At 63.0% G+C, this 13,401-nt stretch overlaps 1 protein-coding gene across 1 annotated transcript; it reads right to left on the bottom strand.

The window, feature by feature from the left end:
* Positions 1-223: 223 nt before the first annotated feature.
* Positions 224-11,262, bottom strand: TBC1D10A (TBC1 domain family member 10A). The gene is made up of 9 exons (XM_038152506.1): positions 10,992-11,262; positions 7,779-7,878; positions 4,521-4,628; positions 4,268-4,374; positions 3,595-3,709; positions 3,329-3,394; positions 2,134-2,323; positions 1,699-1,853; positions 224-1,523 (listed from the first exon to the last, which is right to left on the bottom strand). The coding sequence occupies exons 1-9, from the start codon at positions 11,189-11,191 to the stop codon at positions 1,131-1,133; spliced, it is 1,434 nt and encodes a 477-aa protein (XP_038008434.1). The 5' UTR covers positions 11,192-11,262; the 3' UTR covers positions 224-1,130.
* Positions 11,263-13,401: the final 2,139 nt, after the last annotated feature.

Raw genomic sequence — 13,401 nt, 5'->3', positions numbered from 1 at the left:
ACAGCCAGGGGAGACGAGACCCAGGGAAAGGTGCATGCCAGGGTCAGTGTCCAGTGCAAATGGGATGCAGGGGAGGGTGCCCCCCAGGGATAGAGAACCATGGGTAGGGTCCAGGACAGGGTGCCCCCCAAAGCCGGTACCGGTGCAGCAAGGGGGAGGTGACGCCCTTGCCTCCTGCCACCCTCCACCCCCAGCCCAGGCCAAGAGAGGTGGGAGCCAGGGCTGCGCCTTTACACACTCGCTTTATTGACCCCTTTGTACAAAACTGCTTTTCCCGCTTTATTTTACAAACCCACCACCCACCCTCGGGGAGGGCAGGGGGGGCAGAGGGGACCCCACAACCAGGGAGCAGCTGGCTGCTGCTCACCCACCCCCTCTCACCTGTGCTGGGGCTGGGGTGGTGGCAGTGGTGGGGTGAGCCCTGGCAGGGTAAACACTCCCCCTGAGCTGTGGGGAACTTGGGGATGGGAGGGGATGGGATGGGGGGGCTTTAGCCCCAAAACTCGGCATCAAATCCCGCTGCCTCTAGCGCATCCTGCCTCGGTCCCTGTCCTGCCTTGGAGGAATAATAAATAGGCTCAGTGAGTAGGTAAGTTGGGTACTACATAAAGGGCTACAGCTTGATATATCCTCACTAGATAAGAGGGGGGCGAGGGGTCCCAGGGCTCCTCGTGTACCCCCCGTGCCCTGCGCCAGGCCTAAGTGCTCGGGAACCGGGGCTGGGGCTGCCCGGCTGGCGCAGGGTGGGGGCTACGGGAGGGACCCGGGGGGGTGATGGGTCGAGGGGCTCTGGGACGGGGAGAAGGGCCCGAGGGGCAGCCCAGCCCCCCAGTGTGGGGAGGGAGCTCGGGTGGCTCAGCCACCCCCTGCCCGGGCTCCCACCGCTCGTGGTGCCAGCACCCTGCGGGGTGGGCACCCAGCGCAGACCCACGGTGTCCCCTTTGGTCACCACACCTGGCCAAGCTCCACGGATGCCCCGAGAGGGCCACGCTGTTCTCACGGAGCCGCACAGCCCCCCTGTCCCATCCCTCCAGCTCAGAGCCCCCAGCGCCGGGTGCCCCTCGGTGTCCTCGCGCCCGGGTCCGTGCGCAGCCCCGCTGAGCCCGGCTGCCCGGGCTGTGGGCCGGGCCCTACAAGTACGTGTCCTCGCTCTCCCGGGAGCTCAGGCTCTCCTTGGACTGGTGGTGGGGGGAGACCTGGGGGTGCAGCAGCTCCCGGGTCGTGCCGGGCGCCCCGTTGCCCTCGGCCCCGGGGCCGTTGGCAGGGCTGGCCGGGCCCTTTTCCCGGCTCTTCTCCTTGCTCTTGCGGGCCTTGGGCACGGGGGCGGGCCCGGGGGAAACGATGATGGAGGGGACGGGCTCCAGCGCCTTGCGCGGCGCGGGCTCCGCCTCGCTGATGGCCTTGGCGCCGTGCAGGCGCGGGGGGGACTTGCACTGCAGCTCTCCGTGCGTCTCCCGCCACTTCTTCAGCTGGATCAGGTGCTCCCGCTCGATCTGACGCTCCGTCACCGGCAGCTCGATGACCTGTGGGGACACCTGTGCCATCAGCGACAGCGCCACCGGGGCTGGGTGTGGGATCCCCCTCAGGGCACAGGCCACTGCTAACCCAGCTTTTTGGGGGCTGCTGCCCATTCTCTGCCCACCCAGGGACAGCCCAGTCTGGCAGCACTGGGCCCCCAGACTGTCCCCAGCACCTCACCTCCTGCACCAGGAAGGCCTCCTGCATGATTTTGGGGCTGAGGGCCCTCAGCCTCTCCATGGTCTCATACTGGCCCTGGCAGGATTTGAGCTTGTCCGAGGAGCCCAGGGTGTGTTTGAGCAGCACCAGGCCCACCCGGAAGATGATCTTCACTCCTGCAAGAGGAGACATGAGGCAGTGAGTACCAGGCAGGACACGGTGACACTGCCACCATGTCCCTCAAATGCTGTGGGCCAGCAGATCCCAGTCCCACTAACAGTCAGGACATGCAAGAGGGTGGATTTGGGATGTACATGCCTCCTAAACCCCAGGAAAACAGCCCACCTCCACCCCAGGCATGTGGCTGCCCCAAACCTGCCGGGCTACAGGTCCCATGGCCGTGGGGAGCGCAGTCACCCCAGGAGGAGGAGGAGGAGGATGGTGGGAAGCTCCCACCTTCACAGAAGAACATGTCCCAGACGCGCAGGACGGAGCTCCAGGGCAGCGTGCGGGAGAAGGCGCACATGAACCACTCCGTCATGTACAGGATGGGGTCGATCTTCTGCTTGCTCAGGTGCTTGTAGGCCACAGGTGAGACCTTGTGCAGCAGTGAGAAGAGGATCTGTCCATCCAGCTGGATGGCTTCCTGCAGGGACAGGGACCAGCATCCCAGTGAATTCCCCAGCCCTGGGATTAGCCCCCAGTGCCTGGCCCCAGCAGGGGCAGCCAACCCTCCACACCTGATGTGAGCAGAGCTGTCCCCCATGGTTGTTGCACTGAGACCCCCCATCCCTGAATGTGAAATGCTTCTGGGAGCCATGGCACAACAGGGACACTCTGGGAACACCCAGTCCCTCCCCAGACCCTTTCTTTCCCCAGGGTGAGGAGCTGGACAAGTTTTTGGCCTGGAGATTCAGAATCATGGAATGGTTTGGGTTGGAAGGGACCTTAAAACTCATCACATTCCACGCAATTGCCCTGTGGTACCTTCCACTGTCCCAGGCTGCTCCAAGCCCTGTCTGACCTGGCCTGGGACGCTTCCAGGAATAGGGTGGCCACAGCTGCTCTGGGCACCCTGTGCCAGGGCCTGCCCACCCTGCCAGGGAACAATTCCTGCCCAATATCCCATCCAGCCCTGCCCTCTGGCAGTGGGAAGCCATTCCCTGTGTCCTGTCCCTCCATCCCTTGTCCCTAGTCTCTATCCCACTTTCCTGGAGCCCTTTTAGGCCCTGCAAGGGGCTCCAAGGTCCCCCTGGAGCCTTTTCCAGGTGAGCACCCCCAGCTCTCCCAGCCTGGCTCCAGAGCAGAGGGGCTCCAGCCCTCAGAGCATCTCCATGGATTCCTCTGGACTCTCTCCAGCAGCTCCAGGTCCCTCCTGTGCTGGGCTCCAGGGCTGGGGCAGCTCTGCAGGTGGGGTCTCACCTGAGTGGGGCAGAATCCTCTCTCCCCTGCTGCCCACACTGAGGGATCAGCCCAGGACACACGGCCAGAGCGTGACCAACCCTCACCCAGCAGCACCCCAGAGTTCTCCCCAGAGCTGCTCCTGATCCCTTCATCCCCAACCCGGACTGATCCTGGGGGTTGCCCCAACCCAATGCAGCACCCTGCAGGTCCCTGCCATTGCTGAATGCACCATGAGCCCTTTACTCACCAGTTTCTCGCTGTAGTAGCCAGGGAGGTACTTCTCACAGATCTGCACCAGGCACCAGAACGCTTGCTGCAAGCCAAGGGACAGCAGGTGAGCACCCAGAGGACATCCCTGTGGCCCACCACGGGAGAGGGTGGGAAGCAGCAGAACACCCCTGGGGCGCTTTGGATTGTTCTGAGCTGGGCACCTCACTCATCAGCACCACCCAAGGGGCCCCACACCCTCCAGCAGGTGCCAGCTCTGTCCCCTGAGCTGCTCTGTGCCCGTACCTCGGCCGGCATGTGCATGAGCAGGACGGCGGCGATGGGCGCCTGGGCCTGGCAGTACCCCTCCTCCGGGCGGTACAGCGTGTACGCCTTCAGCACCCGGAACAGGTCCTGCTGCCTGCAGAGACACCGGGCACGCACAGCTGGGCACACGGCATGCACATGGCCCAGCAGCCTCCCCTGCACGCCAGGCACGAGCCTGGGTCAGTCCCTGGCTGGGATCCCTTTTCCACACAAACCCGGGGCTGCAGGACGCAACGGCTCTGCGAAGCTCGGCCCACAGAGCGCAGATCCTGCCTGGATCTGGGAGTCGAGGCATGGAGACAACCACCCTGCCCAGAGCGAGCCACGGACAGGCAGGGACCCAGCTGCAAGCACAGGGGCACAGGCACTCCCCAACACACGGGGAGCAGCATTTTCCTGGTGAAAGGGAGGCCACAGGCTGCCACCTCCTCCCTCTGCCCTCCTGTCATGGCAATTCCCACCCCACTGCGTGTCAGAGCTGGTCTGAGCTATCCTGTTTCCAGCCAGTGGATGCTCTGCGACTGTGGGAGTATAGGGAATGTTGGAGGAACGGGGAGAACACTGGGGACATGAGTATGGCTCCGTGAGCTGGGACAGACAGTGCCCACCCCATCCACAGCTGCTGAGGGCTGGACACAGTAGCTCCACATACCCATGGCCTCCACGTGAGACGAACATCTCATGGAAGGGGAACTGCCGATGGAGATCCCGCTCGATCACATCCAGCCACTTCGGATCTCCTGTGAGGAGGTCCAGCTCCTGGGGAGGACAAGACTGGGGTGAGCAACACCCCTGACACCCCTACCAAGATGTCTGAGATCCCAACATACACCCAAGCCTGAGCAGGAGCTACCCCAACACTGCCCCCTCCCTGGTGGTGCAGGAGGGTTCCCGGCAGGACTCACATCAAACTTGCCCATGTTCTGCTCCAGCTTGACCTTGCTCCCAGAGAGGTACTGCCAGGCACGGCCCCGCAGCGAGGGTGGGATCCCCTTCTGGCACCGCAGCCGGATCTGCGGGAGAGACACAGCCGTCACAGGAAAACCACCGAGCGCTGGGAGACAAAGAGACTCCGGGGCAAGGTGGGAGCCAGGCCAGCACCACGGCCACAGGCTGGTCCCCCGCTGCTTCCCAAACAAGGAGAAGTGTCCCTGAGCCCCCCGGATGCCAGCTGGAATGGCAGTCAAGCACCAGCAGCACGGAGGAGCTGCCAGAGGCCCAGCAGAGGCTTTGTGGCTTGCAAACAGCTCCAAACAAGCCTGGCACTGCCTCAAAGCAAGATCCTGCTGGGAGCTGGAAAAGCAAACACTGGAGTCAAGGTGGGGAGTGAGTGGCTCTGTCCCACATGGGAAGCACTGAGGACACAGGGGAGGTTCCCCAGTCCCCAGTCCAGCCCCCCACCTCCCCGTGGGGCCATGGAAAGCAAGAATGTGCACCCTGACGAGTGTCTCAGTCTTTCCACCTCCTCATCCCAGGCAGAAGGGCAGGTCTGGTTCTATCTCCACACATGGCCAGATCCTGAGGCCCCTGGAGCCAGCTCCATGCCCACAGTTTCCTATGCCCCTGGTTTCCTTGGCACTGGGCACCAGCCAAGACCAAAGTCCAGGCGAGGCAGTCGGTGCCTACCCTGCGTGGGGAGCTGAGCCAGCTTAGCCCTGGTGCTGCCTGCACCAGCAGGGACCAAAACAGAGCCCCCAACATCCCATTCCAACTCCTCACCACAGCAGCAGCTCCAAATCACACAATGATGGAATGGTTTGGGTTGGCAGGGACATTAAAGACCATCTCATTCCATGGGCAGGGTCCCCTCCCACTATCCCAGGGTGCTCCAAGCCCCAACCAGCCTGGTCTTGGACACTTCCAGGGGCAGCCACAGCTGCTCTGGGTGCCCTGTGCCAGGGCCTGCCCACCCTGCCAGAGAACAATTCCTAATTCCCAAGATCCCATCCATCCCTGCCGTCCGGCAAGGGAAGCCATTCCCTGTGTCCTGTCCCTCCATCCCTTATCCCCAGTTCCTCTCCAGCTCTCCTGGAGCCCCTTTGGGCCCTGGAAAGGGCTCTGAGGTGCTCCTGGAGCCTTCTGTTCTCCAGGTGAACACCCCCAGCTCTCCCAGCCTGGCTCCACAGCAGAAGGACTCCAGCCCTTGGAGCATCTCTGTGGCCTCCTCTGGGCTCTCTCCAGCAGCTCCACATCCTTATGTGTCCTTTTCCCCACAGTCCTCAGCCAGGGTATGCAGCAAGGTGGGCCGCACAAGCCTGGTGCTTTCAGCACAGTCATTCCCCATAACACCCTGCAAAACCCTAGCACAGCCTCTCCTCCTCATGTCCCTGCTCGGGTGGCACATGCCAGCTGTGCCAGGGCTCTAAGAGCAGTGGCCAACAGCTCCCAAATCCTCTCCTGCCTGCCTGGGGCTGTGCCTCCCTGTTTGCTGGAGCAACTGAGGAGCAGGTGGTTGTTACCAAGCACAGTACCATCACCTCCCCAGGGGGTTTGCTGCTCCCTCACTGGTTGTTTGTGCGGGCAGGTCCCTTTGTGCTGGCAGGAAACACAGCGGACGATGCCCAGGGCTGCTGTGGGCAGCTCCATGGCTGCTGACAGCTCCCATTTCCAGCCAGCTCCCCTTCCTGCTGACTGAGCTGCCAGGAAGGAAACCGCCTCGCTGGGTTTTGGTTCAGCAGCCCCTCCAGCTGGCCGGGCCAGCGCTGCCGGGGCTGAGCAGTTCATCCCCTTGGACCCACGTGGGGTTCCTGTCACCACCCCCGCCATCCCACCGTGATCTTCCAGGGACTGGGAGTGTGTCTGGGCAAAGGGATGCTGAAAGCAAGGTGAAGTCAGAGCGCTGCCCGTGCCAGGAGAGCAGTGGGAGCTGCCCACCACACGTCTGCCCTCCTTCCAGCACGCGGTGCTGGCACAGTGCAGCACCATGAAGGATGTGGGGTCAGGCTCCGCTGGGATCGGGGCCAGGCAGGGAGCGTTTTGGGATGCTGGAGCGGTGCAGGTGTGAGCAAGCCTGGCAGGAGCTGGCCCAGGGATCCACAGGCTGCCTGCCAACCCTGGTGAGGCAGCCAGAAAAGTACTGGGGTTTTTCAGAGGCTCAGGGAGCTCCCCCAGAGCAGCAGGGACCTGCACCAAACAGGCTCCTGCCAGACCAAGGACAGCTGACAGCATCCAAGGCCAGGCCTGGCAGCTTGCCCTGAGCAGCCCCAGGGATACAGGCACAGAGCAGCATTCCAGAGCAGCCTCTCCAAAGTTCCAGGCATGGATTTTTGCTGCAGGACAGACCATACGGCACATCAGCCCCATGGAGACTCCCAGAGGAGTCCCAAGCACAAGGGAGCTGCTGTGCCAGGCGCAGGGCTGCTGGAGCACTCACCCCATCCCAGAGGACACCCTGTGGCACATGGCCGGAGAGTGACGGAAATTGCCCGTGGAACAAAACGCCCGCCTGCCGTGGCCCAGAAAACTCTCCCAAATCCTTTAAGAGCAGCCAAGAAACAGACGAGGGATTCCGGTGTCATTCACCAGGCACTGAGTAGGGACAGCACTCTGGGCACGCTGAGGAGACTCTGCCAGCATGGGGAGGAGGAGGAAGAGAAGACCCTTTGGCCACTCTCTGGCACTGCTGTCCCATGCCAGCAGCCTCACTGCCCCCAGCGGACACACAGCCGCAGCCCTGGACTTGCTGCATCCCAATTCCCACCTCATCTACAGGCTCAGGGATCAGGGAGCACCAGCAAACCAAGCCACAGAACCAGCACACCAGGAGTCTCCCAGGGACCCCCATTCACAGACCAGTGTCACGCGGATCGGGCTCAAACATTTCCTACACCGAGCTTTTTTTGGTCTGCAAGATGCTCGGAACAGAAGTTTCCATGAGCAAACAATTCCCATGGCTGCCTGCAGGCAGCCAAAGAAGCCCTAGGAAGGCTCCAGCCCGGCAGGGAAGAGTTGGAGGCAGAAGTGGGCTGGCTCAGGACCACTCAGCCCCCGCAAGCTCCAGTTTCCAAGAGGAGTGAACAGCCCATTCAAGCCAGCAGCATCACCCAAAGGCACACAGACGCCTGTCTGCAGGGAACCAGTGACACCAGGCTGCCCCAAGGGACACCGCTATGCCTGGCTGTTCCTCATTGCCACCTCCCAGAGGCGACACGGCTGTCACTTACCTTCTTGTGTTTCTTGGCCATCCACTTGTCCCAGTTGTTGAGCATATCCAGCCACTTGGACTCCCGCTGCCGGAGCACCTCCAAGGGCACCTCCTCCAGCCTGTGGGACCGGGAGGAAGAGGCCGGTCAGTGGGTGCCTGGCCCTCTGTAGGGTGCTGAGCCCCCTGGCCTCCCGAGCACCCTGGGTGCCCCCCATGCCCAGGTGGCTGCACCCCTCAGAGCGCAGGGCTCAGGACACGCTCGGCAGCGCCGGTGTTTTGGCAGCTGCCGGAAGCACTCGCCACCCGTGAGTGAAGTCACTGCGCCAGCAGAGCAGCTCAAACCTCTCAGGAGCAGCCTGCACTGCACACCGCACGTGCTGCAGCATCCCCAGGGACACGCCAGGAAGGTGAGGGATGAGCAAGACCCGATCCCTGTGGCAGGGGCCGGCTGCACACGGAGAGAGCCGGGGCCATAAGCATCGTGTCATTCACGCAGCTCCAGCCACACTGCGCTCCCAATGCCTGGCGCTGCTCCAGGCCCGGCGCCGAGCATGGACCAGGGTCCCTTAGGAGGGAGGGGAGCGTTTTCCAGAAACGGCTCAGTCTAGCCAGGGAATCCGATTTAACCCTGCTGAGGCAGGGGGGATGCTGCGGCGATGCCGAAGCCGGCACCGCGGCCTCCAACCCCCCGTGGCACCGCATCTGTGCGGAGATGGGTGACAGGCAGCTCGGCAGGCCCAGGCAGGGACATCCAAGGAGAGCAGATGCTCCTCCAAGCCATCAGTGAAGACTCAACGCCTTCCCAGGCTCTGCTCCACACTGTCCTGTGGCCACGCCAATCTCAGGAAGAGTCAGATCCTTTCTGAGGACCCGAGGCCAGTGGCCTGGTGCTGAGCATCCTCCAGCACCCAGCCCCACTACAGGACATGCAGGCCCTGCCTCCTCCCTCCACAGGCTGAGCCGGAAAGCGAGCGGCAGGGTGAGCCCAGGGCCGCATCCAGCTGGCAGCACTGCCCCGCGCCCTGCCCAGCCCTTCCCCGCCGAGTCCCACCCACCGCAGCGGGTCGGACGGGGCGAGCGCGATTGTTCCGAGAGCAAACCAGCTCCCAAAGGATCGGCTTTGCTTGGCTCCCCAGCCCGGCACGGGGATGGAGGCAGCGCTGGCCTCCAGCCGGGGCTCCGCGAGGCGTGGGAAGCTCGGGAGCGCGGGACGCTGGATACAGGAGCTGGCCGTGGGCCTGCTGGAGCTCTGCCAGCACAGACTGGAAGCTGTTCCCAGCTGATGGCTGCTTGGCAGCGGGCAGGGAGCGAGGACCGGCTGCATTTCATATGGCCCAGGCGGGAGGGTGGGGGCACTCCCGGCGGGGAAGTGACGGGATGCCCTGTGCTGGGAATGCGCTCCTCTGCATCCACACAGGGTGACATCCCCACAGCTCGGCCCTTCGCGGTGCCCTCCACGGATGCTCGGATACCCTGCCTGCCCTTCCTGTGCTTCCCCTCGCAGCAGGGCAAACCCAGCTCTGGCAGCCACAGCAGGAGGTCACGTATTCCCCTTCATCCCCTTCTGGACAGACAGCGAGCCAATAAAGGCCTGGAGCAGGGCATGATTGGGCCCCAGCACATCTGTGGGGTGCTGCAGGAGGCTCAGTCGCCAGTGACTGCAGCCACCATACTGCCACCACCCTGGGGAGCAGCCACTGGCCTCCAGCACCACCACCTTCATCCAGAGCTGCTGCTGCCTGCTGCAGGGACAGGGACACCCACCGCAGGGACAGGGACAGCCACAGGAATGACAGCCAGGACAAGCATCCCCTAAATGTGGTGTGCGGTCAGGACAGGGTACAGCACCACGGGAAGGAGAGGTCACACCACTCCCGCAGTGCCGAGGGACAAGGTTTATTACCCGGAGTGATGCACCTTGCCCAGCGCCAACATTCCAACCTCCAGCACCTTTTCACCCCACAGACCCACCCAGTAACACCCACAAGCTACAGGGGGTGAACACTGCTCCTCGCAGGCAGGGAAACTGAGGCACAGCTGGCACCAGAGCACTCAGGTGGGCAAAACCCAGGGAGCGCGCTCCAGGCGATGTCCCACAGGACAGGAGCTGGCTGCCACGCGCTGCTCCCGCTGCCATCCCAACTTTCTCTGGGCGTTGCTGTGAGAGCAGGGCCAGGAAGGCAAACACCAAACACGCTGCTGAACCAGCTCGACAGCAACAGCACATTCCTGGGTGTCAGCACCGCCCTGGGGCCCAGCGCCTCGGGTTAGCCTCACTTCCTCCGAGGGTTTCCTCCGCGGAGCGGGGTGACCATGGTGCCCAGCACTGCCAACAAGGGCTCCTTGGAAAGACACCACGGCCCGGCCTCCTTGGCTTGACAGAGGCCAAAAGTCCAGTGGAATCGGTGCCTGCAGCTGACCAGACACCGACCTCGTGTGCTGGCAGCTCCCCGATCCCAAATGGGGTGGACACCACTTCCCAGCCATCTACCCTCTTCAGAGGGAGATGGGACGGCTGGAACAGCTTTTGGGGCTCTTCACAGAGCCATCACAACATCATGGAATGGTTTGGGGTGGAAGGGACATTAAAGCTCATCCAAAGCCCCCTGCCATGGGCAGGGACATCTTGCACTGTCCCAGGCTGCTCCAAGCCCCAAGGTCCAGCCTGGCCTTGGGCACTGCCAGGGATCCAGGGGCAGCCCCAGCTGCTCTGGGCACCCTGTGCCAGGGCCTGCCCACCCTCCCAGGGACACCCCATCTAACCCTGCCCTCTGACAGAAGGAAACCATTCCTCTTTATCCTGTCACTCCAGGTCCTTGCACAAAGGCAGGAGTCCAGCTTCCCTTGCAGCTCCTTTAGGCACTGGAAGGGGCTCTAAGCGCTGCTCGGATCCTTCTCTTCTCCAGCCTGAACACCCGCAGGTCTCAGCCTGGCAGCCTCGTTCACATACCGGCTGCTGCGGCCTCCGCCACGGGCACGAACGATGCCTGACAGCGGTCCCGGGCGGCCCCGCGCCCAGCCCGGGGGCGGCGGGGACAAACCCCCCGGGGCGGGGAGAGCCGCGGCCGGCCCGGCCCAGCCCCAGGCCCGGCCCTGCGGGGGCCGAGCGGCCGGAGCCGACTGGGCCGGGCCCGGGGCGGCTCCGCCGCGCCTCGGTGCCCCAGTGTCTCCCCGGCCCCCCACGGCCACGGCCCCGGCCCCCCTCACGGTCCCTCCTCACGGCCCCACTCACGTCCCCTCGGCGCCGCGGCTGCCCACGATAAAGCCGAACTTATCGACGCGCCGCTCCTCGGGGCCGCCGCCGTTGATCTCGGAGTCGGAGCCGAGCGAACTAAGCTCATCGCCGCCAGGGTCGGCGAGGCTCTCACGGGTGCCCGCCAGGCTGCGCCCGCCGGGCGAGCTGGGCCCGCCGCCCCCGCGGCTCTTGGCCATGGCGGCGCCTCAGCGGCGGCGCGGCCGCTCCGCCATGCCGGGACACGGCGGCGGCCACGCCCCGCCCTGGCCACGCCCCCTCTCTGCACTGCCATTGGGCGGGAGCGGGAACTCGGCCAATCAGCCGCCGGGATTGCGGAAAGGAGAGCCCGCCCCCGGATCTGATTGGTCGAGAGGACGAGTGGAGCTGTCCGTCAAGGGCCGGCGGGTGTCGGTGAGGGGCGGGGCTCCGTGCGCCGGCAGTGGGGCTGCGCTGGGGCGGGAGGCACTGGGACCAGTGCGAGACACAACGGGAGGCACTGGGACCAGTGCGAGACACAACGGGAGGCACTGGGACCAGTGCGAGACACAACGGGAGGCACTGGGACCAGTGCGAGACATTAACGGGATGGACTGGGACCAGTGCGAGACACAACGGGATGGACTGGGACCAGTATGAGGCACAACGGGGCTGTACTAGGTTCTGCATGAGGCATAACGAGCTCTCTTGGGGCCAGTACAAGCCATACCGAGCTGTACTGGGACCAGTAGGGGCTGTAACACGCTGTACTGGGATTGGTCTGGGATACACCACAGCTGTACTGGGATCGGTATCAGACAGAACAGGGCCGTACTGGGAGCAGTGTGAGATAAAATGGGCCACACTGGGACCAGTATGGGCCAGAGCAGAGCTGTACTGGGACCTGTATGAGGGGGCTGTAGCAGGACCAGCAGCCACAGTGGGGCTGTGCTGGGGCTGCACTGGGATGGCTCTGGCATTCCAGGAAGGCAGGATACAGGGACTGCAGGAGGGTTGTGCTGGGAAGCACTGGGACATCCACCGGGATCTGTTTCCCTCTCCAGAGCTGTCCGTGCCCTGCAGATCCCACAGCCAGACCACTGCTGTCACACCCCAGAGTCCCCATCCACAGCACCCCAGACAGGTAAAACCGGCCCGGTTCTCCCAAAAATAACACACCAAAGGATCTGTAGGAGACTGGGATGTGCTGGGACCTGTCCCAGGTAAAGCCTGCCAGGGGCAGGTCCATCCCACCTGCAGAGGCCAGCGCTCCATTTCCTCCCTCTCACAGCACAGATCAGGGGCATTGCAAGGATCCCTCTCAAGGTGGTACGGTGCCAAAAGGAAGAGGGAATGAAGCTCCTTAAAATCAGCAACTCAACCTACTTCCAGATTTTTCTGGCAGCCAGGCCCCACCAGTCCTTGCCCCTGAACCGGAGGGCTCCGATGGCGCTTGTTTTGTGCCAGATCCCCGCACACACAGTCTGCTGCAGCATTCATCCCTCGGATGGAGATGGAAACAGGCTGGCAAGGCTCCTCGAAAGTGATTTCCAGGGGGAAGTTTTCTTGCTGGAGTGTGGGTAAAGGGGCTTGCCTGAAACTGTTTCCGAGGGCACAGAGGGAACAGCTCCCACCAGGAGCTCTGTGGTGCCCAGCACAGCAGGAGGAGGAACACAGGGTGACCTTCAGCACAGCCCGGCCCCGGATACAAACACAACTTCTCCATTTCAGAGCTCTCTTGGCAGTTTTCTCTATCCGCTCTGGAAAACCCCGCTCACTGCCTGTTTTCTCCAGGATTGTACCTATTGTCTGGTTTTGAAGAGAAAAGGGAAGTGATTATCCTGCCTTCCTGCAGGGCAGGAGCACCCTGCACCCACCATCCAGCCACACGCTCCGGATTCCTGCAGCAGGGAGGGGAGCAGGCTGTGACAGGGACACGTGGGGACCTGTCAGAGACAACAGCTGGACACCGTGGCCAGGGAACACCGGCCACCTGGGCTGGGCCAGTGCCAGCCACCTTCCCCACAGCCACAAGGCTTCCTTCTGATCCCAGGGGAGCGCACCAGAGGCAGGAGGATGCAGGCTCTTCCCTCCTGCTCCATCCCTCTCTCCCCTCCTAAGCATGGAATAAGGTAAACAGGATGTTCCTATACTGCCTGACCACGACTAAAAATATATATAATAATAAATGTATGGCTGTGGGTTACCCAAAACAGCACAGGTACCCAAATTCCAGACACCTGGCTCTTCCTGGGCACCTAATTCCATGGATTAACTTTGCTGTGTTGTGTTTCTATCTAACACTGACTGAAGCCCCAGGAATCATCTGTTTTCCAGACCCAGATGCTCTCCAGGACCAAGAGACTCCAGCTGCAGGATATAATTGTTAAATCACATTTTCCAATAAAATTCTTGCTAAGTTCAGAGTATT

Source organism: Motacilla alba, chromosome 15, assembly GCF_015832195.1.
Source record: "Motacilla alba alba isolate MOTALB_02 chromosome 15, Motacilla_alba_V1.0_pri, whole genome shotgun sequence".
In the NCBI taxonomy this organism is placed as follows: Eukaryota; Metazoa; Chordata; class Aves; order Passeriformes; family Motacillidae; genus Motacilla; species Motacilla alba.
This window is presented reverse-complemented; position numbering and strand designations above follow the sequence as displayed.